Source organism: Mandrillus leucophaeus, unplaced genomic scaffold (genome assembly GCF_000951045.1).
Source record: "Mandrillus leucophaeus isolate KB7577 unplaced genomic scaffold, Mleu.le_1.0 Scaffold169, whole genome shotgun sequence".
NCBI lineage: Eukaryota > Metazoa > Chordata > Mammalia > Primates > Cercopithecidae > Mandrillus > Mandrillus leucophaeus.
This window is the reverse complement of record NW_012101687.1, coordinates 5,838,978-5,866,476: the sequence shown is the minus strand read 5'-3', so window position 1 is coordinate 5,866,476 and position 27,499 is coordinate 5,838,978. Positions and strand designations below refer to the sequence as shown.

General features: G+C 39.2%; 1 protein-coding gene across 4 annotated transcripts in view; it reads left to right on the top strand.

The window, feature by feature from the left end:
• PTPRR (protein tyrosine phosphatase, receptor type, R) overlaps positions 1-27,166 on the top strand; it is a 309,826-nt gene extending 282,660 nt beyond the window's left edge. For all 4 annotated transcript variants that reach the window (XM_011976642.1, XM_011976644.1, XM_011976645.1 and 1 more), the window contains 4 exons: positions 2,792-2,902; positions 4,238-4,395; positions 8,493-8,606; positions 25,950-27,166. In XM_011976642.1, the coding sequence (XP_011832032.1) occupies positions 2,792-2,902; positions 4,238-4,395; positions 8,493-8,606; positions 25,950-26,043 (477 nt within the window). In that variant the 3' untranslated portion in view covers positions 26,044-27,166. The remainder of the gene's footprint in view (positions 1-2,791; positions 2,903-4,237; positions 4,396-8,492; positions 8,607-25,949) is intronic.
• The last annotated feature ends 333 nt before the right edge of the window (positions 27,167-27,499 follow it).

The following is a 27,499-nucleotide window of genomic DNA, read 5'->3' as shown; positions in this document are numbered from 1 at the left end:
ACAAAAAAAACCCCAAAGAATTTGCATTGCTTTGTGTTATATCCTGCTTTTGCTATAAACCACCAATTACAAAGAACTGGTTAATGTCCAGAATCTTTTCAGTCAGGGTTTGATAATAACTTGCTTGCACAAGAGACACAGTCCTCTGGAAACCTGTTTTTTTTTCCTCCAAATTATGGATTCTTAGAATTAATAGATAATTTTACTGAAAGGATAAGCCTAGTTAGCAAAAGAATAGTGATGATTTGGGGGTATATTCTGCTAAATAGCATGCTATTTTGAATTACCTACAATTAGTGTGGTTTCACAGTATTATCTGTAAGAAAGCATTTTTCTTCCTTGCCTTTTCTGCCTCTTTTATCTCATTGTTAGCACCACAATAAAGAAACCCTAAAAAGCTGTGCGGGAAAATAATTTGAACGTGAACTTGTACTCTTAGAAACGACTGCATTTGCAGCTCTCCCCCACCTCATATTCAAAAGTACCCACACTTATCTGGTCTCTTTTTCTACTGTCATCTAAATGGGGGAAAAATATATTCAGTGTGTAAAAATAAGCTATTGTATCTCAGAAAGGAGATGGGATGCTAATTAAGGGTTGTTTGAATGAACAAGTCACATTGCATTGTCTACTGGGAGCTGACTGCCAATTGCTTTTTTGGTAACGAGTCAAGAAAAACATTCAAGAGGGCCCTGGCAAGCTTGGGAGAGAAGCGAGCAGCATTTCCATTTATCAAGTAGGTGCAGAAACCTGTTCAAGTATTAAGAGTCAGGGTGCAGGCGGCAAGCTCCTGCCTTGCAGCTTTTCTTAGTGGTTTTGAGAGCCACCTTCCTAAAGAGGGGCCTGCTGCTCAGGTCTGATCATGGACAATGGGGCACGTACGCCAAACTGCTGGACTACTGAATGAATGCCTCTTTCTTTGTTCAATACCTTTGTCAAGATTCTTTGTCATTCTTCTTGGACTCATCAGGAGGCATGGGTTTTAAGATACACAATAGCTCGGGTCTTACAGCGAAATAATTGATGCTTCATTGAAAGAAACCAGGCAAATTGGTTAGTATGATTACCTTTAACAAAGCGGGAAAATTTTAAACACTTGGCAACTCGTAGATTTCGAGAGAAATGAGTTCCTCTACTTTAAAAAGGCTTCTTCTCTTAATGTTAACATTAAGTCAGTCAGAGTAAGTCTTTTGGTCTGATAGCCTGAGAGTCTTGGGTGGCAGGTAAATAAAGCTGAAACAATTGACTTTATTTGGAAAAAGGGTCAAAATGTAGAGGATGTAGATGTGTTTTTATTGTAATGGATGAAAGAAACAGATTCTGCTAGGTGAAGTGACTCCCTTCGCTGTGCTAGCTTGTAGAGTAGTGGTACTTAGCATAATAGAGGCCTGGAGGTGTGTTTCTGATACTTTATGTGTCTTTTCCTTTGTTCTGTAATTTTGTGAGTGTTTTGCTCCTCTTTTAAATCTGTAAGTATTTAAATTTTTATCAAGTGTATTCATATGCCTTTGACAAAGATGTGAAGAAACAAGTGTCCTGGGTATTAAAAGGTCCTGATTGAAGGCAACAAATGAAAGAATTTCTTTGTAAATGTGTGTATGGTTGGGAGAAAATAAGTGCTATTTAAACATTTGTAAAATTAACATTGCTTCTAAGAGCACTCAAAATAAAACATCAACATTTGTCATTTTACATTCTTTATCATGAAAATTCATGGTAAAAAACAGTTATTTTGCAGTTCAAAAAGCAAAATAATATGAGATTATACGTATGCTTGAATCTCATTTTGCAATTTTTATTTAATAAGAGTGGCTATAATAATACCAAAATAATATTTAATGCATGAAGATCTAATCACTTTGGGCCAAAAATCTATCACCCAGTAGTTTTAAAATAGCAACAATAATAGTAGCATGTTTTAAGTGCTTATTCTATGCCTGGCTTTATCCTAAGTACTTTCCAGATAACCAATAATAAAGAAACTATAACCAAAGGGGTTAAGTTAAGTATCTTGTTCGTGGATTCACAGATAATGAATGGTAGAACCAAAATTTGGACCCAGGCTCTGAGTTCAAAGTCTGCACCTTAACCACCATGCTATGTTGCCTTGCTTGCAGTATAATTATTATCACTCTTTTAAAGCTCCTCAGGACGACCTGTTACAAAAATATTTTTAACATAATTTTTGTAAATTAATTCCATAAAAGTGAAAAAAACTGTTGTTGTCCGGGAAAATATAATACCATAGTTATATTAATGATCATTACATCGGCCTTACATATAAGGGAAACTTGGTTGTATGCCATCTAACATATTAGATATTCTCATTAGACATCAGTTTGTTGAAGCAGGAAAATGTAACTTTCCTTAATTATTGTGGGAAAACATTCTTTTTATTTCTAGTCAGCACATGATAAATTCTAATATTTGGATCTTAATTTCTTAATTCTTAAATTTCTTAACTTAGTTCTTAATTAGTTCCTAATTTCTCTGAGGAGTTTTGGGTAATTGGGCCTTTATTTTTTGTATGGAGTCAGCAGTGACAGTGTTTAATAGGCACATATAAAATTGATACTTTAAAAAAAACTGTTGAGGTATAATTTACATACCATAAAATCTAGCTGTTTAAGATTTAAAATTCAATGGTTTTAGTATATTTACAAAACTATAAAAATTGAAATTTGATATCTTAAAATTAATGATATAAAACTCTTGAGATGCTTGAATGAAAAGTACTCCAAGGCCAATAAAAGCCATTAACATTTGCTGTATTCTCTTTCCCCTCCTCCAGAAATGTGTGCTATACTGGCCAGAAAAGAGAGGGATATATGGGAAAGTTGAGGTTCTGGTTATCAGTGTAAATGAATGTGATAACTACACCATTCGAAACCTTGTCTTAAAGGTAAGATTATACAGCTATAGCCATCTACAAAGTAGATGATGTTGGAGGATTACATTTCTACTTTGAAATTGTTTATCTTAACAAGTACTACAAATGCAATTTAAGCACATTAAATAATGTTAAAATCAAAGAGAAACTATAATCATTCCCTCATGTATTTTTTGTCAACTACTATTAATATGCAGTATAATTAAATCAATGTAAGTAGACATTAAGAAAATTCATTATGTAGGGTGTTGTGATCCTCTAATTTGCATTAATAAAATATCTCTGATTTAACCTTTTGAAAGTTTTTAACTAAAGGCTGTGCTGGAGACTTTACCATGATTTTTTTAGCGTCATTTTGGTCTAAGCAGCTTTAAGTAAGGCCTGGAAGCTGTGAAAGAGAAAATCTGCAGTTGTGGGTGGCAGTGGGAAGCAAGACAAGCCTGAAGTGTTGATGAGATCTTCAGAAGCATGGAGTTACAGTAATTTATAGGGACTTTCCCCGGACGAGATTATGTCATAGGAAAACTATCTTATTTAACTCATGGGCAGCAGATGCTGAAAAATGTTGCCATGGTATTATTTTTGCTTCTGGAGAATAATCACCCAAAAATTTCGATCTTATCTGCAACCTCACTGCTGAGACAGAATCATCACAAAGAGGAAGAAAACAGGGCAGAGCTACAGTGGTGGCTTTTATTGGGAAGTGTGAAATAAGAAGGCATTTACCAAAACCTGCTTTTCAACACATGTTCTGGAGTGCCGGGTTCATGCCGCACCCTCACCCGTGCTGGGTTTCGAGATGATGTGTGTGGGCCCTCGCCCAAAGTGTTTCCAATAGAGGGATCTCATGTAGCTTCTTTATTGCTGTGATTCCTCACTATTAAATACTGGAGTTTGGGATGAGTGTAGAAGTATTACCATGACTGATATGAAATTAAGTATTCTATTGATTAATATGTCTATCATAACTTGTCAGGAATGCTCATAGAGCAGGAAATAAAATATATCTCATTCTTTCTCGGCTACATTTTCACTTACCATCTTGTTTATTATAACAAATTATAAATATATGTTTAGCATATGTTACATTTATGATCTATATTATAGCTATAGGTAGAGATATAAATCTCAACAAAAGTAAGACTTTCTCACTTTGTGAACTGAATACTGACAGTAAAGTCTTCTCAAAGTAAAAGGGCACTCTTCAAAAATCTTCTAAATGTTTTTCCCACCTAGAAATAAATTGCCAGCAAGATGGGGGTGATAAAAAGGCATTCAGTATTGTGGTTTGGATGACTTTTAGTTCCACAAGTGAATGAGGCATTTGGTGGCTGTTGCTATTTTCAGCAAGGAAGCCACACCCAACATGTGAAGCATTACTGGTACACCTCATGGCCTGATCACAAGACTCCAGACAGTGCCCAGCCCCTCCTACAGCTCATGCTGGATGTGGAAGAAGACAGACTTGCTTCCCAGGGCCGAGGGCCTGTGGTTGTCCACTGCAGGTAAGACGTGAATGGTCCTTTCTGTCTAAGCAATGGCCCATTCTTTGTAAAGTCATAGAGCAGGTACAAGTGGGTTTTGCTTCCCGGATGTGACTTTGTTGGCATATTAAATATTTATTGAAACTGGTTAAGTCCCTTATATTTGAGTCTTAATCAAGATTATGCTGACAGAAGTGAGGTCATGCTTTTAGGTCATTTTTGGCAAACAACAATTACACAGTAGGCGAAATACAAGTTCGAAATAAATGGCTCAGTGAACACGAGACCTTATTCAGCAGTTATCTGCTTTGAAACTTATATTGATTCATTTAGTCTCATCAGTCTTGTACACACTAGGAATTAAGATGCATTCTTTGAAGTTATCAGTGACTTTTTTGTTGTTTCAAATGACAAGTGAACTCTGCTTGGTTTGTATCTTGGTAACATTTATTACTATTTCAAGTTTGATGAAAACCAGTCAATTATTTTAAGAGTTATCTCCGGAAAAACAGGTTGAAATAAATTTATGAAATGAGAATTGAGCAAATGGTAGTTCACCAAAGGAAAACAAAGTGCTGTGACCAGAACATGGAGCGCTAGAGGCCAGGCCAACAACAGCAGCAGGGTCTGTGCTGGTTCCCGTCCCTAATTTCTAGTTCAAAGCTCTCCTCCTAGAACTGATACCTCCTTCCCCTTGTTTTCCTTTTAATGTAACCAAACTGAAGCAAGTGTTTTTAAAGTAATTTATATGAACAACTATTTATTTATTTATTTATTTTGAGACAGAGTCTCACTCCATTGCCTAGGCTGGAGTGCAGTGGCACGATCTCGGCTCACTGCAACCTCCGCCTCCTGGGCTCAAGTGATTCCCCTGCCTCAGCCTCTGAAGTAGCTGGAATTACAGACGTGCGCCACCATGCCTGGCTAATTTTTGTATTTTTAGTAGAGACGGGGATTTCACCATGCTGGCCAGGCTGGTCTCGAACTCCTGACTTCAAACGTGATCCACCTGCCTTGGCCTCCCAAAGTGCTGGGATTACAAGTGCGAGCTACCAAGCCCAGCCAGCCATTTATTCTTCATGCTTTCTCAAAATAATTTGTGTTGCTTTGTTTAACCGCATAGGTCTCTTAAGTCAGCTTTTGATGATATATTTAATAAATATATTATTTTAGAGTATAATTTTAGCCTCCATTTTTGAGATTGTGTGGTTTAATTAAGAGTAAAGTTTAATATGTGTCTGTTTATCCGAAGGTAGATAACACTGGCTTTATCCTAAACTTAACTTGGAGCCAAAAAAACAAAAACAAAAAAACAGCCTAACTCACTACGCTTTAGGGCTGGAACTGTCCCCCACCCAAAGTCATTAAACACTCAGGATATCTAAAATGAACTAGTCACTTCCCCTATAAAACCAGCTCCCCTTCTGATTACTATTTCTGAGAATGAGACTATCTTTTTTCCAGTCACTCAGCATCCCATGTTGACAGTTATCTCTGGCCCTTCTTTTAACTCCAACCTCAGTATCTAATCAGTCACTAGATGGGCTTTCCCTTCAAAGCTTCTCCCATAATCACCATTTCCTGTCCAGCCACCATAGTTCAAGCCCTTCTGACCTCATCCATGTATTTTAGAAGTAGCTGGTAAAATGCACACACATACCACACTCCCCCATGCTCTCACCGCCACCATGGCCTACCTGTGCCCTTCTCTGTCTTACCTTACATGGAGTCTCTGCTCAAAGTTTGTCAATGGGCCAGGTGCGGTAGCTCACGCTTGTAATCCCAGCACTTTGGGAGGCCGAGGCCGGCGGATCATTGAGGTCAGGAGTTCAAGACCAGCCTGGCCAGTATGATGAAATCCCCTCTCTACTAAAAATACAAAAATTAGCCAGGCGTAGTGGCATGTGCCTGTACTCCCAGCTACTTGGGAGGCAGAGGCAGGAGAATCGCTTGAACTGAGGAGGCAGAGGTTATAGTGAGTCAAGATCCTGCCAGCGTATTTCAGCAACCTGGGCAACAGACCTAGACTCTGTCATAAAAACAAACAACAAAAAAACTAGAGCAAAAGTCCCTAACCTTGAACCTATGCATAAACCGCAGAAGTCAGTGGACTTCTTGAAATTATTTGAACACATTTGAGTATGTAAAGTTATGTGAATTTTTCTGAAGAGTGAAAGCTTACAGTCTTCTTCAAATTCTTATTTAAAAAAAACGGATGAATTTCAAACCTCTTAGACTTCCATATAAGATTGCAGGGTACCTTTCTATCTTTATTTCCCACAGTTCCACTAAAATAACTTCCTCTTCAAGACAAGCTATTCTACTTATTGTTGCAAATCATATTTGCTGTTTCTCATTAATTCTTTCCTTCTTTCGTTATATATCGTTGTCGCACCTAGAATATTCTCCTCAATTATGACAGACTAAATACCTGCCATTCATGGGGCACAGTTCCAATTCTATTTCTTCAATGAAATGAACTTTTTGTGGAAACTTCAACTAAAAGGGAGCCACTCCTCTGAATTCCTCTGCACTCACGTTTGACAGGAAACAAGTGCCAAATGTGAGAAATAGGTGCTATTTGAGTGCCAAGAGGGGAGCAATTATTTCCAACCATGGGAGCCGAAGAAAACTTCTAAAAACTAGAGTAATGCTGAAATGAGCCTTTTGAAATAATCAATGTTGTAGTTTTAAAAGGAGGGAGGGCATTTCTGACCGAGAAAACATTATTAACACAGAAAAATTGGAAAACCAAAAGCTGTTTTGCAAACAATTTATGTAAGTGAAAATCATGGCACGTGGGAAGGAAGACAGCAAAGTACAAAAGGCTTGAAAGTTAGTCACATTCAGATTTTGCAAGGTCATGAATACCATGGTAGGGAGGTTAGACATTATGCTATAATTAATGGAGCCATCTACAGGTTTTGAGTAGGGAATGATATAATTAAGTCCCTATTTCAGAAAGATGAACCTAGCAGCTGTGCGAATTTGTCCAGGAAAAGACTTGAGACTTGGAAACTATAATGAGATCACTGCTAATCATGATAAAAGGAGATGTTGAAAACGTGAGTACAGTCTATAGAAAGGAAAGCATGAATCCCACAGGCTCAGCAGAGATGGAAAGTAGAAGTGGTAACAGGTTGGATGTGGGAGGTGAGAAGGGGAGAGATGTAAAAGATGGTTCCAAGATTTCTAGGCTGGAAAACTTGTGGCTGACTGGTAATGCCATTGAGGGAAAAGATAATTAATTCTGTTTCAGATACATTGAATTTAGACACATTGAACTGAAGCAAGTCCAAAATAGTAAGGAGGAGATGGAATGACAATCTAGAGTTTAGGAAATTTAGGGAGTCTAGATGTAGATTTGAAAGAATCTTTTACATAGAGACTGTTAGCGGTTAAAACTGCAGAGACAGAGAGAGCACGTGTGCTTGTGAGGTTGATTTTATGGACATATCATCTAAGGCAGTTGAATGTATAAACCCAACAGGACAGGCAGTATTTCTGTTCAATTATTATGTCTATACAAATCTCTTGGAAATATGTGCCTCTAGTTGTACCCTCTCCTAAAATGAATCCAGTCTTCAATTGCTCAATTATTCACTAGACTTCTCAACATCAGTATGTCCAAGATCAAACTCCCCTTCCCTGCCTCCTTCAAATTCTCCCTATTCCAGGATGCGCTTTGGCTTCAGGGCATCACCATTCCTTCTCTCCAAGCCTAGTCATCTTTGACTTTTTGCTTTTCTCCATCTTCAGCTCCAGTCCTCCAGATTCACACTGGTGATGTGTCTAAATCTTCCCCCTCCTTTCTACTGCCTGTATCTTGCCTAAGTGCAGACATTAATTATTTTTTATTTTTTCTAGAACAATTATAATGCCTTTTTACTGTCCCCCCCACTCATCACTTCCCTCCACCCCTCTCATCCTACTACTTATAATTAAATGTAAAAATATATTTTAAGCACTTAGCACAGGGCCAGGTTTATAATACTCAATACATGAATACTACTTTTAACTGTGGCTTCAGATTTAAAAGTACCCTTGTAAAAGAATGTTTCTTATCTTTGTCATTTTCCTCCACTTTTTAATTTTCTTTTCTTTTCTTTTCTTTTCAGTGCAGGAATAGGTAGAACGGGGTGTTTTATTGCTACATCCATTGGCTGTCGACAGTTGAAAGAAGAAGGAGTTGTGGATGCACTAAGCATTGTCTGTCAGCTTCGTATGGATAGGTGAGTGTCACAGAGGCTTGCCTTCAGAGCACTGTTGTCATTCACAGCCTGATCTCATCAGCCTGACTTCACACATAAACATCCCAGGCTCCAAGGTCCTGTATCTCTATAGAGATACTTGTAAAATGCTTAAGTATATGCATTATATTAAAAAGCCTTTTTTTCTTTCTTTTTTGAGACAAGGTCTTGATCTGTCACCCAGGCCGGAGTGCAGTGGTGCAATCTCAGCTCCCTGCAGCCTCAAATTCCTGGGCTCAAGCAATCCTTGCACCTCAGCCCCCACATGTAGCTAGGTCTACAGGTGTGTGCCACGCCTGGCTAATTTTTTTAGTTTTTTGTGGAGATGGGGTCTTGTTATATTACTCAGGTTGTTCTTGAACTCTTGACTGCAAGCGACTCTCCCACTTGGGCTTCCCAAAGTGCTGAGATTACAGGCGTGAGCCACCATGCCTGACCTGAAGTTATTTATTTATTTATTATTTTTCTGAGACAGGGTCTCACTTTGTCACCCAAGCTGTAGTGCAGTGGTGTGATTATGGCTCACTACAGCCTAGAATTCCTGGGCTCATGTGGTCCTCCTACCTCATCCCCCTAAGTAGCTGGGACTATAGGCGAGCGCCACCACACATGGCTAATTTTTTTTATAGAGACAAGGTCTCACTGTGTTGCCCAGGTTGGTCTAGAATGGCTGGGCTCAAGGGATCCTCCTTCCCTGGCCTCCCAAAGTGCTGGGATTATAGGTGAGAGCCACTGCACCTGGCCCCCAAAGTTATTTTTTAATGTGTTTATTAAATTGTGATAAAATACACATGGCAAAATTTATCATCCTAACCATTTGTAAGTGGACAATTTATTAGGGTTAAGTACATTCACATTGTTGTACAACCAATCTCTGGAGTTCTTTTCATGTTGAAAAACTCAGTACCCATTTAAAAAACTCCCCATTCCTCCCTCAGCCCAACTGGTAACTGCCATTCTATTTTCTGTCTCTGTAAGTTTAAACGCTCTAGGCACCTTTTATGTAAGTGGAGTCATACAGTATTTCTCTGTTTGTGGCTGGCTTATTTCACTTAGCATAATATTCTCAAGGTTCATCTATGTTGTAGCATGTGTCAGAATTTCCGTCCTTTTTAAGGCTGAGTAATATTCCATTTTAGGTCACATATTTTGTTTATCCATTCATCCATTGATGAACGCTTGAGTTGCGTCCGTATTTTGACTATTGTGAATACTGCTGCTATGAACATGGATATGCAAATATCTGTTCAAGACCCTGTTTTCAATTCTTTTGAGTATACACCCAAAAAGTGGGATTGGTGGCTCATATGGAATTCTATTTTTAGTTTTTTGAGGAAACCATCATAGTGTTTTCTGCAGTGGCTGCACCATTTTACATTCCCACCAACAACACACGAGGGTTCCAGTTTCTCCACATCTTCACTGACACTTTATTTTCTGCTTTGCTTTTTTGGATAGTAGCCATCCTTATGAGGGTGAGACGGAAGAGTCATTTTTAGAGAGATACGGTTTGATCACCTTTGTTCGTTTTGAAAACAAGATAAACAGGAAACTTCTCTTCTTCCTTGATCCACAACTAAGCCTGCCTGGGTAAATGGACGGTTGAGTTAGTGGTGGAGAAACTGAACAGATGCTGCTTCAGTGAAGGCACAAAACGATAAGCAGCAGGCGTCTCTGCTCAGTAATTCAGTGTACTACAGTGGAACAAGAGTTGTTGGCTAGGTGTGGTGGCTCTCGCCTGTAATGCCAGCACTTTGGCAGGCCGAAGCAGGAGGATCCCTTGAGTTCAGGAGTTTGCGACCAGCCTGAGCAACAAAGTGAGACCCTGTCTCTAAAAACAAACAACAAACAGCAAATGTTTACTCATCACCTCATATGCCTTAGGCATTGGTCTAGATGCTGCAAATACAGCATTAAACAAGGATTTTCTGCTCTCTGAGAATTTATATGCTAGCAGAAAAAGATAATAAACAAGCAAAATATACCAAGATAATTTCAGACAGAAATAAATGCTGTGAAGTAATAAAACAAAGAGGGACACAGGCATTGAGTCCTTTGAGCTTTAGCCCTATGACCTAGAGTTTTCTAAAAAGATAAAATTATACACTAACCTTTATTTTTTTCCTGGAGACAGCCTCGCTGTGTTGCCCAAGCTGCAGTGCAGTGGCGTGATCATGGCCCACTGTAGCCTCGACCTCCTGGGACTACAAGCGTGTGCCACACTCAGCTGATTTTTGTATTTTTTGTGGAGACGGGATTTTGCCATGTTGCGCAGGCCAGTCTTGAACTCCTGGACTCATACAATCCTCACATCTTGGCCTCCCAAAGTGCTGGGATTGTAGGTATAAGCCACTATGCCAGGCCATATAATTACCTTTCAAGATTTCTTTTCCAACAAATATGCTTTGAGCACTATGTACTATGTCCTGGGATTTCAATAAAAAAGACAAGAAGATTATTCTGAAAAATGAGATAATATATATAAAGCACTTGGAATAGGGTCTGGCACATAGGAAGCCCTCAATAAATGTTTATTATGTTATTATCATCTTTATTATTATTTAAATTATCTGTGAAGTTTCTCTTATCTCTAAAAAAAAGAAATTCAAATTTCCCTGTCCGGATTAATTTTTCCCTTCCCATCCATAATGTTCTTGCCTCCTTTTAAACAGTAGCCTCTAAGTCTTTGTAAGTGTATCTTCCCTCTTTGTTTTCTACTACGTTTGGTATCTTCCCTCTTTGTTTTCTACTACGTTTATTTGTTTCTTTCTTATTTTCCCTTTCTGTTAGCATGTAAATTCTAGAAGCAGTTCATCATGGCGGTTAACATTCTGGGCTCTGGAAAAAGATTGCCTGCCTGAGTTTACATCTCGGCTTCTACCATTTTTTGGTTGTACGACCTTGAGCAAGTTACTGTTTTTCTCCCTGCCTCCATGAGTTTTCTCATTTGGAAAATTGGAGTAATAGTAGTATATATTTTCTATTGTTATTGTAAGGATGAAAAGGTATGACCTATGTGAAATGCCTGATATGTAATTAGCATTCAATCAAGTTTCCACAGTTGTTATCACTATACATAGCAAGGAAGCTAAACATGTGCCTGTAAACTGGAAATAGTAATATATACCTCACAGGACTTCAGTCACATTTGCATGACATTAAACCTGCAATGTATTTAGTAGAACACTCAGCCTACATTGCTTATCCTGTCTTTACCCCCCAACCCCACTTCCCTCTTACCACACCCCACATGTAACTGCTTCCAAAAATATTTTCTTTTTGTACATAAAAAAGATCAGTTCCAATGATCCCTTCTCCTCTTAAAATTGCTGTCTTAATCTCCTGAAATTCCTTTGCCTTCCATCCCGTGTAGTCCACCTCAGCTGGAATAGGATCCGTTTTAACTTCAAATTTTGGAGCCTGTCTTCTCACAGGAAAGGGGCCCTACCTCTGAGGGGGAGAAGCAGCACTCAGTCAGTCAGAGCTGCTCCCACGTTGACTTTCATCTGTCCCGATCTGTGCTTCTGTAAACAAGGCTGCCACCTGAGACCCCCAAGTCACCTGGGGACTCCAGTTCGTATCATGGAGTCCTGTGTTCTTATTTAATGCCAGAATTCCATGCATGCCAAACACGTGGATCTAAAGTGACTCAAACCAAGTTGGCCTCCAGCAACACCTGTTCTGATCCTATTTGGAAGAACGTGCTGAAAAACAGGCTTGGTTTGCTCTTTTTCTTGGCTCTTGTTATGTTACCATTAATTCTTGCCTGCTCACCCTCCCATCTCCCACCTCCCCTGCCCGCTTTCATAGCCTGACCTCCACCTTGGATTCCACTTCCCAGTCACGTTCCCCTTTCAGGTCTAACAAATTGTCCTCTGGTTTTAAATGGAATTACAAATGCATTTTTTTTTAAACCACATCACAATGCCTCCTGTATCTGTTCCTTCCTTCCTAAAGCAAGTGGTCAGAAACTTTAGCCTTGGCCCTCCGTCACCACCAAGGTCTTCCCACAGGTCTTGTCTTTTCACTTCTGATAGGATCTTGAAAACAGATCCAACTTCTCTGCTCTGAAGCCTATAGGCACCCAACCCCCTTGGGTTTGAATGACTGCCAATATATGCATCAAAATCATTCTGATTTCTTCATCAAGACCCTTTCTGCATTCTTTCTGAGCAGCTGTTTCTGTTGTTTATGAAACAGATCCTCTCCTTGAACCTTCCTTTGAAAGGTCTTTCCTTCACCTCCTTCCTTCACAGGATCAACATACGTTTTCCTTTTCTTGTCTCTTCCTTCTGTTGTGGACTCTTCTAGTTATTATGAAAAGCAAAACAGAAAACCTATCCCTTTCCTTTCACCTCATCTTGCTTCTTTTTCTCCATCATTCTTGCTTCTTGTTCCAGTCCTTCAGCTTTTTCCTATTATACCTCATTTTTAAAATTCCAATTTGTGGCTAACTGCTGCCATTAACCATGTTTTTGGCTCATGCTAGTAAAGGGAAAACTGGTCTCGGCCAATCCAGATGTCTACCCTTATGCATTTGCAGCATATCTTTCTTCATCACTTATTCAAACTTTGTCCACAAATTCGATTTTCCTGGCTATCCTTACCTTCAGCTCTGAATCTGTCTTCAGAGATTCCAGAATGCACTATTCAACACACAGAAATGTATTTAATCATGGGCTCTTCACCACTGTCTTCAAAGCACATGACTTATTTAATTCCAAAAATAAACCCAAGTGAAGGAAAAGAAGCATCTCTTGGCCTCATTTTTTTTTTTAAAGAGGAACCAAAGATTTCGAGATATCAAGTAACTTGTCCGAAGTCAAGTAGCTTGGGAAGTAACAAAATGGACCTACTGGAATCTGGGACATTTACCTGATCTCTAATTATTTCTTTGATTTTTATCAATCTTATAGATAAAAGTAAATAGGCTTTTGGAATCTGTTTATTGTGAAACTTCTTGACAAAAACGTATCTCTTTGATAATACTCTGCCAATTTAAATAAATGAGCCCGGGAGTTTGAGGCCACCCTGGGCAACATAGCAAAACTCCACCTCTTAAAAACAAAATGCAATGACAACAGAACACCATAATTTTTAAAACAGTTTTTAGTATAAATGAGAGCTGCTTTATGAATAGACGGAGTGACATTGTCAGCAACTGCCTTAAGAGTACAATTTGAGGGACAAAAAATTGCTGCTTCTTAAAATATCTATCTATGGAGGATGCTAAAATGTATAGCAAATGTCTAAAATACTGCTAGTAAAGAGCTAATCTTGGATGGATTCTTTTAAAAGAATCATCCTTTTCTAAAGTTTATTGAACCTGGGGATGGGAGATGGGGTAACACTTTATGTCTTCTAAGCTATTAACGCTTCAATCTAAACGAGGCGATCTGTTCTTTTCAGTGTGGTAGCTGGAGACAGTGTAACTCCCAGCATTAGGAATACATTCAGAACTTGGTTTTTGATGAAGGGAAATTGAAGAGAGGGCTTCAGATGCTGGACATGCCATGGTGAGGTCCTTCGATCAAGGAGACTGTTAGACAAGCTCATGGCTTGTCTTGGGAAAGCAAGAGGCACTAAGACAGAGCCAAAGAGCACTCCAAGAGACACTTTGGGTAGGACCAGCTATATAATTTGTGAGGCCCAGTATAAAATGAAAATGTGACATCTGTTGATTAAAAAGTATCAAATACTTCAAGACAGTGACAGCAAAGCATTAACCCAAGTGCAGGGTCCTTCTCAGCACAAGAAGGTGAGAGATGTATGACTGCACAGGTCACAATCCCTTGAAGCTAACTCTGTCTTAGGATATTTTTAGAATGGAATGAGTGTTTGTATTAGGTTAGTGCAAAAGTAATTGGGGTTTTTGCTATTACAATTATTTTTGCACCAACACAATAGATGGGCCTGCATCCTGTGTTCTGTGGAACAGGCATCTGAGACCTCTGCTTAGAGTGGTGCTCCTGAATCCTGCATACATTCATTCATTCAACAGGCATCACCAGACATCTGCTACTGAGCATGAACCAGGCACCTGGGTGTAGAAAAATGGGTTTCTTCACCGGCTTTCCCAGTTTCCAAGATTGTCCTTCTCAGGACATAGTTTAATTAACAATTATTTACTGAGCGCCTCCTAAGCCAAACCCTCTTGGTGGTGTTCAGGAGCAAAGTAGGTTCTTGACTAAGTTCGGGACACACACACATGCACACACACACATACACATATGTTTCTTTATTGTCACCCAGGCTGGAGTGCAGTGGCACGATCTCGGCCCACTGCAACCTCCGCCTCCCGGGTTCAAGCGATTATCCTGCCTCAGCCTCCCAAGTTGCTAGGATTACTCCCAGCTAATTTTTTTTATTTTTAGTAGAGGCAGTGTTTCACCATGTTGGCCAGGCTGGTCTCAAACTCCTGACCTCAGGTGATCCGCCCGCCTCGGGCTCCCAAAGTGCTGGGGCTGCAGGCATGAGCCATGGCACCCAGCCCTACATTGTATTTCTTTGACGTCTTCCCCACTTGGAGATTCACAGTAAGCATTAATGCATTAAAAAATCTAAAATCTCCCAGTGTAGAAACTCCTTTAATTTTATTTAAGCATTTTTTCACATTTATTTGACCACAGACGAATTTCCTCAAGAGCCATCTAAATGAGAGGGAAAGAAGTTGTAATAATAAAGGTAAGCTGTTCTTTCAGGAAGCTTTGTGGCGAAGAGAAGACTAGAGATGGGATAGTAATTTAAGCCCGAACCTGGACCACTAAAAAGAGGAAAGGGGCCAGGCACGGTGTCTCAGGCCTGTAGTCCCAGCACTTTGGGGGGCTGAGGCAGGCGGATCACTTGAGGTCAGGAGTTCAAGACCAGCCTGGTCAACATGGTGAAACCCCATCTCTACTAAATACAAAAATTAGCCGGGCATGGTGGTGCACACCTGTAGTCCCAGCTACTCAGAAGACTGAGGCAGGAGAATCGCTGGAACGCGGGAGGCAGAGTTGTGGTGAGCCGACTTCACACCACTGCACTCCAGCCTGGGCGAGAGAGTGAGACTCTGTCTCCAAAAAACAAACGTGATAGGGAAGGAAGGGTGGAGCCGACTAATTAAAAGCAACTAACTAAGTGTAATAAGAGAGAGAAAAGACAGAGCCAATATATCAGAAGGCTGATATTTTGTATTCGGCAGAATACAAGCTTCACAGGCTTTTTTCTATCCTTTTCTACTCTTTTTAACCACCTCCAACCACCATCAATGAAGGCTGCACACTGTGCATCTTATTTTTATAGTCTACCCCTCGTCACTTGTAGCTGCCTTCTCTGAGGAGTCCAGGTATGGCTAACAGCAACGAAAAAGACAAGACAGTGATTTGGATACTTGAAAATGGGGCTTCTTTCATGACCGATCAGTCAAGAGCTTGAACACTGGATAGGATTAAAATCTTGATTTTCACCACCACCACCCCCAAAATTACAATGCCTGGTCATTGTAATTTAACATGACAAGAACAAGCAATTTCTACTCAAATCACAAATCTGCATTTTAGTAATAAATTCAGATGGTCTGGTTCAGAGACAAATGTGTTATGCTGAATGGATGTTTCCAGTATAACAGCAATGACAAAACCATTTGGTGGATTCCTCATTCTCTGGCAAGACATTGTTTTTATTGGCCTTGGGACAACTTCTATTAATAGATGCTCAGTTCTCATTGCAGATTCATGAGTCTGTGATTCTCCTTTTACTAATACTTTTGAGCATATTTTGAACTAAAATAAGATTTCTTTTTTTTTCCAAGTAGGAGTTCAAATTCAGTGCAAGGCACCCACGAATGTTTTATTTAGAAGGGCATTAATGGATCATCCCCTCATTTCCACTGCATTGACTTTTAATTAAAAGATGAAGTGGGTGGTATGGCAATTGCAACTGAACACTGTCTGGTAAGACTAGTAAAAGAATGAGATGCCAGACATCTCTGGACCAGATGTCAAGGAGCTTGGTGCCTGGCTCTGCCCCCTAATTTTCTATGTGACCATTTGTCCACTCTAGGCCTCTGTGTCTACCTAGTAAAAGGAGATGTGGGGCATAACAGTGATCTCCAGCCTTTTCTGGTATAAAAGCCAGAAATATCTTACTATCAAGAGTAAGATATCTCATGGACCTTCACTTGACTGTTTTATTTTAGTGCTTGCAAGTTAATATTCATTCTGTGACTCACAACAAAGCTTAGGTGGATGTCAGGACTCCTTCAACAAGATGCTTTTCCATCCTGGAATTCAGTGATTGCAGAGTGACCAGCTGACTTTCTGAGATCCCTCTCAGCTCTTGCTTTCTTTGAGTCTCTGAAGCTTTGTTTATGTGGGGAACAATGGGAGAGCAGTAATAGTCATAACATTGGCCAAACATCTCCTAGGAAAAGGGTGGGTTTTTTAAAAATCTAGCCTCAGGAATATATTGCCCAAAGTTTTCATTCTAAAGGAAGAATTCAAAACCAAAAAAGGGGAAATCTGCAGGCCACATGACCAGTTTTGAAGTTTTTATAAAACACTCTGAACTGAACTTTCAATTTTGCTCAAATTAGATAGACTAAATTCTGGATTTGGGGGGTTCTGCTGTTGTTTTCTGGAGCGGGAGGCCTAAGTGGGTTACACACAAGATGAAGGGAGAGGAAGTTCACATTCTAATCTTGCCTTCAGCAATGACCTCAAACAAGTTGCTATATAAACCAGGAAAAATCGTTTATCTCTGATTATTTTAGTTTAGATTACTTATTAATATCTGAATATGATAAGTACAATAAACTGTCTGTTGGCCAGCACTGTTGCAAAAGGGATATTTTGCTCCATCACATTTTCCTAGTAACAGGAGATTACCATACGTCTATAGGTCAACAAGTTTTAAAAAGTATAGTTGAAAAAAGATCCATAATATTAGTACTAAACTGAACAGTGTAATCATTTTTTATTACTTAGAAAGCCCTTCCATATAATTCTTAAACCTTCTCATCTCAAATATCACTAAATTGTTCTAACTATACCACCTAGTTAAAAATACCAATTGCTATAAAGCTAAACCAACCAGCTTCACTGCATGTAGCTCTTGCTACAAAAGATTCATTTAGGCTTGTGTATGTCAAGGTTCTACAGTTTGAGATAGTGACTGAAGGTCATTTACACCTTTCTCATGAGAGATGCACTGTCTCAGTTTATTACTATAGATGATGTTTATATTTTAACATCAGACAGTGCTTCACATGCACATAGATATTACAGAAGTATGACTAAGGAGCAATTCATGACCATCAGAAGACATCTAAACAGGCAGGAAAGGAACATATTCTATTGCAGACTGACCTCAGATAACTTTTTCCTCATCGTTTTCCTTTTAATCCCATTGGCAACTAGACACTGGAAGAATTTTAAAACAGAACCTGGGAAGTTAAACATGTAAAATAATATCTGATTCCAAGGCCTTTTTTTTTTCCTCTTTTTTTCTTCCTGAGTAACAGGAAATTTTCTGTCTAATCCTTCTTTTTAAGAGTCAAGGATGGAATTTGTAGTTGCCTGTACATCCTTACCTTAGAGGGCTTAAATTGGAATGACATCCAAAGGCCTCACTTGTGGCTTCCCACACAGGATAAAAAGATGCTTCCAATGTGCGTCATATCATTGTTTAAATGTTTTGATTAGTCACTTCAGTTCGATGATTTTCTTTTCTTTTTTAACTACAGCAATCTCAGAAGAATATATATGCCATCAATTTCCAAGGATAATATATGTCCCCAGCATATTTTTTGTTTCCAAAACCTGGTTATAATAATTTCAAAACTAAAGTTTCTGCTTGTTGGTCTAAGGTTTATCAACTGTAACCTTACATTTATCCATAGTTCTCTGCATTCCCAAATACTCACAAAGATTCCTCTAATTAATGAACTTCAAAGATCTCATTTGAAGATCAGGAATTCAACATTTTGGTTTACTTATTTTAAGGACATTTGGAGATAAAGCCCTAGAAATTGGTGTGGATTTACTTGACATTATAGTTCCTGAGATCATAACAAGAGGTCTACTTTGTAAAACATATTATGCCAACTGAATCTTCCAAGTGGTTGTCAGGACATTTTCCTTCTTCCCAGCTTGGAGTTAATTAAGTGTTAACTTGAGTGTTCAGAAGAAAACAGTTAAATTTCAGGGGGAAAAAATGGAACTCAAAATATGTTAGACTCATCAATTGAATTATTTGATGTGTGCTGATTTTTATGACCTACAGATACTTTAGAACACATCTATTTTGGAGAAGGTGTCTATGTTCAAAATTCCTGGTCAGAATTGGCCAAATTTACGTTGAAGTTCTCCCTCCTTGATATGACATCTGTATAAAGACATGGGAAATCCTCTGTCCAAGGGGCCAGACACACCTTGCAGCTGACCCCGGCTAAGCACAGCAGACAGTAGCCTCACTTGACTCATGCTCAAGCTATCGGAGCTTTACCCAGGAGGCACATTAACGTCCACACCTTTTGTTCTAAATTTACTGTACCAAACTTTACCAAAAGAATTCCAGATTTGAAAATAATAAAAAGCAAAGAAGCATAAGTTTCATTGTTAGCCCAGAAGTGAGTCATCACTGCAGAATTTCTTCTGTCTACTGATTAGACCGGATACGGGCTGGGCGGTACGACAGGAAAGGCTGTTGCTTTCTGTATGTGTGAGTGAATAGTCACAAAAGGTCAAAATTTTAACATGTTAAAAGCCAAATCTCTCTCCTGGGCATCTGGAGGGTTTTTTTTCAAAACACCCTCCCAGTAGCAAAGGGAAAAAAAGACTACATTTTTTTTCCCTTTCTAACCTGAGTTTACCCCCAGCTGACACAGCTACGTGCTGCTCTGCATGGAGACTGAGACGACACTGATCTTTGTGTTTGGCAGGGCTAATGTGATAGGAGATTATCTGACGTTTATAGGAGGGTAGTATATCTGAATCCTCTCTGGCCTGGCCAAATACAGTGTTCATAGTCTGCGGGCACAAAGAAATCCAAGCCACGTGGTTAACACCACTTTTGCAATAAAGGGAATGGCTTTCTTCCACAGCATGGCATGGAGCATCATTAGGATGAACAAATAACTTATCATCCAAACCCAGGTACTTCCAAGAGTGAAAGGTGACCCAATTGATAATGACACCAGGACAACACCAATGAACCACGACTCTTCCAAACATGGTTACCTTAGGTGTCGTATTAACTAAGAAGAAGAAAAATAATACACAGCATTTATTTAGTACTCACTGAAGGGCAGTTACTGTGCCAAGCATTTTGTGAATTCTTTCATTTAAACCTTGCAAAACGTGAAGTCTTATTAGATAAATACCTAAATACCTTATTAGCCAGACCAGTGGTTTTCAAACTTCTTTGTGAACAGTGGAAAACATTTTGCAGGCAGAATCTTCCACAGAACACCAACACAGAAAACTAATAAAAACACAACTTCCCTGGTCAAAGCTGGGATTGGCATCTGGCCCTAATGACCCGTTCCTCCTCCTCTGCCCTGCCCAGGGTCCTCAGGCACCTTTGTAGAACCCTGGGCTTCTGGGGATTCTGTAAATAGCCTGCAGCCAGATATTGATATGCTCTGATTCATTTAATCCTCACAACCCGATGACGTTTGCCATTTATGTCATTTTACAAGTGAGAAAAGCCAGGTTGGGAAGGACTAAAGGACTTGTCTAAAATCATTTAGCTAAGTAAGTTAAAACACAAGGATTCAAACCTGAATCTGTCAGACTCCAAGCCTACTGTTTTCCACCACATCATCTGCCTCCACTATGCCTGTCTTCTAGGCTGGTCAATATTTAGAAAGATATTTGGATCTTAATGGGCAACTAATGTCCTCTGCCAGATTTGCTCTTGGTTCTCCAAGGTCTTTGAGGGCCTCCCTCCAGAGCTTCCTGACCAGTCCTGTTTGACCAGATGGTACCAAAGAGTAACAATAACAATAATAATGGTTGACATTTATGGTATTGATATGTGCTTGGCTGTGTGCTAAATATATTAAATGTAAAGTAGGAACTATTGTTTTTATTGTCGCATCATTTGCAGATGAGAAAACTGAGCACTGCAGAGGTTATGTAGTGGGGTAAAATATCTAGTAAGTGGTGGAGACAGAACTTGTCTTGACAACAGTGTATACTGTCTTTTTCCCTCTTAACACACTCTGGTCCCCCCGGTAATGAACTTGGCACCACTCTCTCAGCTAGCTGGGGTTCCCTTGACATTTTTATTAGACTTTACTCTTTTTTGGTAAATTAACTCCTGCTCAGCAGTAGGGATTGTCACTTAATGTATTCTACCTCCTGGGAAAACAAATGTGTACCGGAAAAGAAATATCTGAGGCACAATAAAATTTTAAAGAGTTTTTTTTAGTAAGAAGCCAGTCATACATTGGGAAACACCAGACCAAAAGAGCTTTAGTGTTCCTGTGACAAAATGCCAGAGGCAAGTATTTATTGGGAAAGTGCAGAAACAAAATAAAGAATTTATTTGGTTGGTTTGCAATTACATAAATGCCTTTTTTCAGGTACCGTATTGGAAAGTCTTTAGTGACATTATAATATGTGAGTTGGGTGCTTATGATTGGCTGGGGTTATGGTTTAGTTCTCACATAAGCATTTATCAGATATGAACCCGAGTTAAGTTTCACTTCTGCTTGCAATTTAAGGTGCATGCATATTGGTGAGCACCTGTAGTCCCAGGTACTTGGGAGGCTAAGGAGATCACTTGACCTGGGAGGTTGAGGCTGCAGTGAGCCATGATCCAGCCAGGATGACACAGTGAGACCCTCCCCTAAAAAGAAAAAGAAAAAGTAAGAAAAAGAGCACCCCTGTTTCTCACCTCCCAGAAGCACTTTGTATTGGGAACTTTGTATCTGTAATATAGATCCAGACCAGCAAATCCATGAAACCTGTGTGACCTAAGGGCTTCCTGGAGTCCAAGTCAGAACTCTCCTGAGGAGAGTTACTATAGAGCTGTCTTGAGAGTTCCATAGTTAACCTAGCTTTATTCATTTATTCCATAAATATATTTCGTATACAGACACTGTACTAGCTTCTTAGTTGTTTCTTTTTTTACTATGACCAGCCTATCTAAAAAACTGCATTTGCCATGCATGGTGGCTCATGCCTATAATCCCAGCACTTTGGGAGGCTGAGGTGGAAGGATTTCCTGAGCCTAGGAATTCAAGACCAGCTTGGGCAACATGGCAAAACTCTATCTCTGAAAAAAAAAAAAAAAAAAAAGGAAAAAATTAACTCAGCTTGGGGGCATGCATCTATTATCCTAGCTACTTGGGAGGCTGAGATGGGAGAATCACCTGAGCCTTGGAGGCTAAGGCTTCAGTGAGCTGTGACTGCATGACTACACTCCAGCCTGGGCAACAAAGCAAGACTCTGAATCAAAAATAAGAAGAAAGAAGACTCTGTTGACCTTTGTAAGAATGGATTACTTGTTATAGAGCAAATGCTGTCCTCCCACCTCAGCCTCCTGTGTAGTTGGGACCACAGGCATACACCACTATGTCCAGCTAATTTTTCTTTTAATTTGTAGACAGAGTCTAACTATGTTGCCCAGGCTGGTCTCGAGCTCCTGAGCTCAAGTGATCCTCCTACTTTGGGCTCTAGTGTTCCACCCAGCACTCCCAAAGTGCTGGGGTTACAGGCATGAGCCACTGCACCCAGCCAACAGAGTATTCTACATATCAATATATGCAGTAGGACATTTATTTAATATTTTCAAAGATGATTATGATGAGTTCCTGAATTTGAACCAGCCTCCAGTGAATGCATCCTGGAATACCTTTTGCTTTCTTTTAGCCTAGAGTTTATCTGTTTTCACATGACATGAAAATAGCATGACCTGGGTAATTCATTTGACAAGTATTTACCTAGGACTGGTAAGTGCTTTTTATTGTTACAAGTAGAAGAAGACTATGCCATTATGCTTGTAGATCTTTAAAGGACCTACAACCTAGTTTGAAATAATTTTAGAATGGGATTAGATAGTATATAACATGATATCAGCGTACTCATATTAAAGACCCTACTTTGTCTCTTTTTCTGTTTTTTTAATGCCTTAGATAAAAAGATGTGAGGGATCCTTGTTAAAAATCTGGGAGACACAATGCTGGGAATGAGAAATGGAAGACTAACATTGACTGATAGATAGTGATGTAGTAAACAAGAGCATTGTGCTGAAACTAACAAATTGAAATTAACAAGAATAAATAGAAAGCCTTGCATTTAGTCTCAAAACTTCAGTAGCATAATTACAGGATGGAAGAAAGCTGAAATGTCCACATTCAAAAAAAGTCAGTTGGCTTTTTATTTAATCTACACCATCAGTTAATACCTTAAAATACTATGGAGCACCAGACACCGTGTAGGCACTGGGGGACCTCACCACCTGATGCACCCGCAAACACAAATCTATTGGTCTCTAATGTACAGCTGGAGGAGAAAATAAGCCTACTTCATAGATCTCATCAGGAGGAGACACAACACTCTAAGAAGGTCATATTTGATAAAATAGCCTGTAGAAGAGGGAGACTAGAGTGGTGAGTGACAGATAAACCAGGCTGTTCAGAAATACTGAGCGACCACAGGATGTTTAGTCTAAAGAAGAAAAGATTATAAGACTTTGATGGCTGTTTTCCAGCCTTTGGAGAGCTGTTGTGTGACCACAGTGGAGCCTTAAGACTTCTTTTGGGTTATTTCAGTTGGACCAATGAGGTGAAAGTTAGAAAGGGGCAGCTTCATGTTGATGTCTTAAAAGTTTTCCTGCCAACCTTGGGAAAGCCTGCCTCTAAAATTGCAAAATTTCTAAAAAAGCTATATTTTCAGTGACTAGAGTAGATGATCTCTAAGGATTCCTCTAATGCCAATTTTTTTTTCATTTTTATTTTCCAAATTAAGTGGGAGGTAAGAGAATTTTTCATAATACCTTCCTGAAGCCTTCAGACCTGCAAGAATATTGCCAGCCCACAATTAATGAGTATGTTTCCCCATCTTCGCCACCTTCACTGGCTAAAACAACCTTGATTTAGTGAACAGAATGTCATAGTAAATATACTCCAACCATTAAATTACACCACTGACCCACTTAGGGCAAAACAGTTATTAAAATCTAAACTGTGTCTCCATTCATTCACCAGTTGGATATGTAAATACCAGTGCTGACCAGAACATACAAGAAGGGGAAAATCTTGCCTCAAAGTGAGGTAAATGGTGAGAGGAAGTTGACAGACCAGAGCCTAAGAGGTGGAGCACATAGAAGCTTCCACATACTGTCTGGAGCTCAAGGGGGAGTAATGGTGCCCTGAGCTGTGCAAATGCCAGAGGAAGGGAGGCACCTCTCAGCTCCCTGGAGCTACCCTAATATTTACTGTGGTGGTGTCTCCCAAGCTTCACAGTTCAAGACACCATCTTCAGAACACCTGCTATGATTTTAGGTGAGCCCAGATGTCATCACACAGTTAAGAAGAGAAACCATTACCACATTCTCAGCTGGCCATTTCTGTTGTTCACTTCTGACCAAGGAATACTTTGCCCAGATGGTTGCCTTCAGTGCAACAAAATGTACAGTTCTAGGGGAGAAAGACCAATCAAATACTTCTGTCAATAAGTTGCTGTCACCAAAAACTGTGAATTTACCTCTTTATTTTTTGCCAAATACATCATTTTGGCATCATGTTAATTTTCCTGGGGAATCACTGTTTAAAACAGGGAAGTTTTACTGACTTTAAAATTGACATAGGTTGACAAATAAACATAGATACAAGCCCAGTTTTTATTATTACCATTAACTAGAAGTCTTGTTACAGTGAGACAAGATATCTTGTTTTTAAGTTGAAGTGCCTAAATAATCAAAGTTATTTTGAATGATACTAACAGCCACTTGGAAAAATCTGGTTAAAACATGGAGTTAAACTAAAAGATAAGATTTGTTGCATGATTGCAGAGTTACAGAGACTTTACAAGACTTCAAATAGTTACCGACAGTGATGCTTTTATACAGTGAGCAGGAATAGTAAGTAACATATTAATGTCTTGTAACTTTGTCAAGCTAAAAAATCATAATTATAGGGCTAGACACCATGGTTCACGCCTGTGATTCTATCACTTTGGGAGCCCGAGACAAGAGGATCACTTGAGTCCAGGAGACCAGCCTAGGCAACATAGTGAGACCTTGTCTCTACAAGAAAAAACAATCAAAAAATTGTCCAGGTGTGGTGGTGCCTGTAGTCCCATCTACTCCAGAGGCTGAGGTAGGAGACTTGCTTGATCCCAGGAAGTCGAGGCTGCACTGAGCTGTGATCATGCCACTGCACAACAGCCTAAGCGATTAAGGAGACCTCGTCTCAAAAACTGAAACAAAAAAAGGATCATAATTATGAAGGGGGAAAATGTGATATAGGTATTATGTATATAAAAACATAAGGAGAAGCGCCATTATTTCTCGTGAAGCCAAGTGCCTTCTATGAATCCATTGACAAGAAAGGTGCTGAGCAGCTAGTGATAATGGTGATAACCAAGAGTAAAATGCCAGAGCAGAGCCAATTCCCTTTTTCCAACTCATTTAAGGACTCACCCACTATTGTGTTTAGACACCCAGTACACCCAAAGGCTAAGGTTGCTTCCATACAACATATTCAAATAAACCATTCCAAGGTAGACTTATTTTTACTTGTAGAAAGAGCAACATTTTGCAGATGAGTTTGGTTTGGTTTGTCTCTGTCAATCAATTTTAAGCCAAATGTATAAACCATTTTAACACGAGATGAATCATGAGGCAGCTCAGAAGTAATATCAATACACCAGCTACACTGAATCTCTTTAACCTTCACAGCAACCTTACAAAGTACTTACTCTTACTATCCTGCTTTAACAGAGTAGGAAACTAAAGTGCAAGGGGTTTTGAGGAATTTGTCCAAGAACGTATGGCTAAGAATTGACAGAGGAGGGATTTGAACTCACCTTGGCTGATGCCAAATCCAAGTACTTGATCATTAGACTTACCACCTCCCCAGTAATGTTACATAAGTAAAATTAATCACATGCCTACTGGGTGCCAGGGACTGTGTTAAGCCCTTTATATACATTAGCATGTTCACTTTGATAGTTGAGACATTTGGACACAGGTTAGAGGAATAACAAAAGAACCACTAGGTCGACTGTTCTATGTGTCTTTGACATAACACCCTAGCTTGGATGTAATCTCCGTGTTACTTGAAATTGCAAGATTTTAGCAAAATGAAGTTATTTTGTGATTTCTTCCTTGCAGAGGTGGAATGGTGCAAACCAGTGAGCAGTATGAATTTGTGCACCATGCTCTGTGCCTGTATGAGAGCAGACTTTCAGCAGAGACTGTTCAGTGAGTCATTGAAGACTTGTCAGACCATCAATCTCTTGATGTGGGTGGTTAGTCAAATTACCCACCCAAGGCTTCTAGAAGGAGCTTCCTGCAATGGAGGGAAGGAGAGGCTTTGAAGACAACGTATGGGATGGATTGTGGAAGACTGGGCAACATATTTAAGATTGCCAGCTCCTTGTGTATATGAATGCATTTGTAAGCATCCCCCAAATTATTTCGAAGGTTTTTTGATGATGGAGGTAAGATAGGTTTCTCACACAGCCTAAGGCAGATTTTGTTTTGTCTGTACGAACTCTATCTGCCACACAGAATGTATGTATGTAATATTCAGTAATAAATGTCATCAGGTGATGACTGGATGAGCTGCTGAAGACATTCGTATTATGTGTTAGATGCTTTAATGTTTGCAAAATCTGTCTTGTGAATGGACTGTCAGCTGTTAAACTGTTCCTGTTTTGAAGTGCTATTACCTTTCTCAGTTACCAGAATCTTGCTGCTAAAGTTGCAAGTGGTTGATAATGGATTTTTAACAAATAAGTCTTTGTTTTTGAAAAACAAAAATCAAAAGCAGTAACTATTTTATATGGAAATGTGTCTTGATAATATTACCTATTAAATGTGTATTTATAGTACCTCCTATCAAACAATTACAGAGCACAATGATTGTCATCGGGTATATATGTATTTACTCTCTATTATTGGTCATAGAGGTGGCTTCTGCTCCAGAACTCTATCCACTGTATTTCTACATTGTGAGTCATTTTACTTTAAAAGGGAAAAACAAATTTGTAGCAACTATGAAGTATCAAAAATTTTAACTACGTGTCACTCTTTTGCTAAGAAGGGATTTTTGAATATGCTATCTGGAATCTACCTGGAATCTCTCTCTCAACAAAATGTATATGCCTTCAGGAATGATATAACCTGTCCCATTTTCAGAGGTTCCTTATAAGGACATTTCCATGTATGTCCTTACATTTCTGAAAGGTTTCAACCTTCAAGAGACAAAAAAAATTCAAATAACTACCCTCAGCAAACACTAGCTGTTCTGCTCAAATATGAATTTTTAATGCAGCAATGTTGACTTTGTTTCATACTGCCAATAAACTCTTAATACTAAACACTGAGTAAAGCATATTCTTTTTTTTTTTTTTTTTTCCTAGTTGGAAAGAGGCCATCATCTGTTTGGGGAAGACCAAAGTAGATAATGTGATGGATTTAATTTTAGTGTCTGCATCTCCCCAGTGAAGATGACGATCTCAAAATGTAATATTGTCATCACTTGGGAGATAGTGATCTAGAAGTGCCATCATTATGTGGTTTTCCTCAATAGACTCGCAGCATATCATTATACAAACAGTACGTGTTTATGTCTTTATGTCACTTGTCATAGACCCTCATGAATTACATGGCTTGTGTTTATTCAGCAGAATCACATCACCTGAAGAGATGTAATGTTT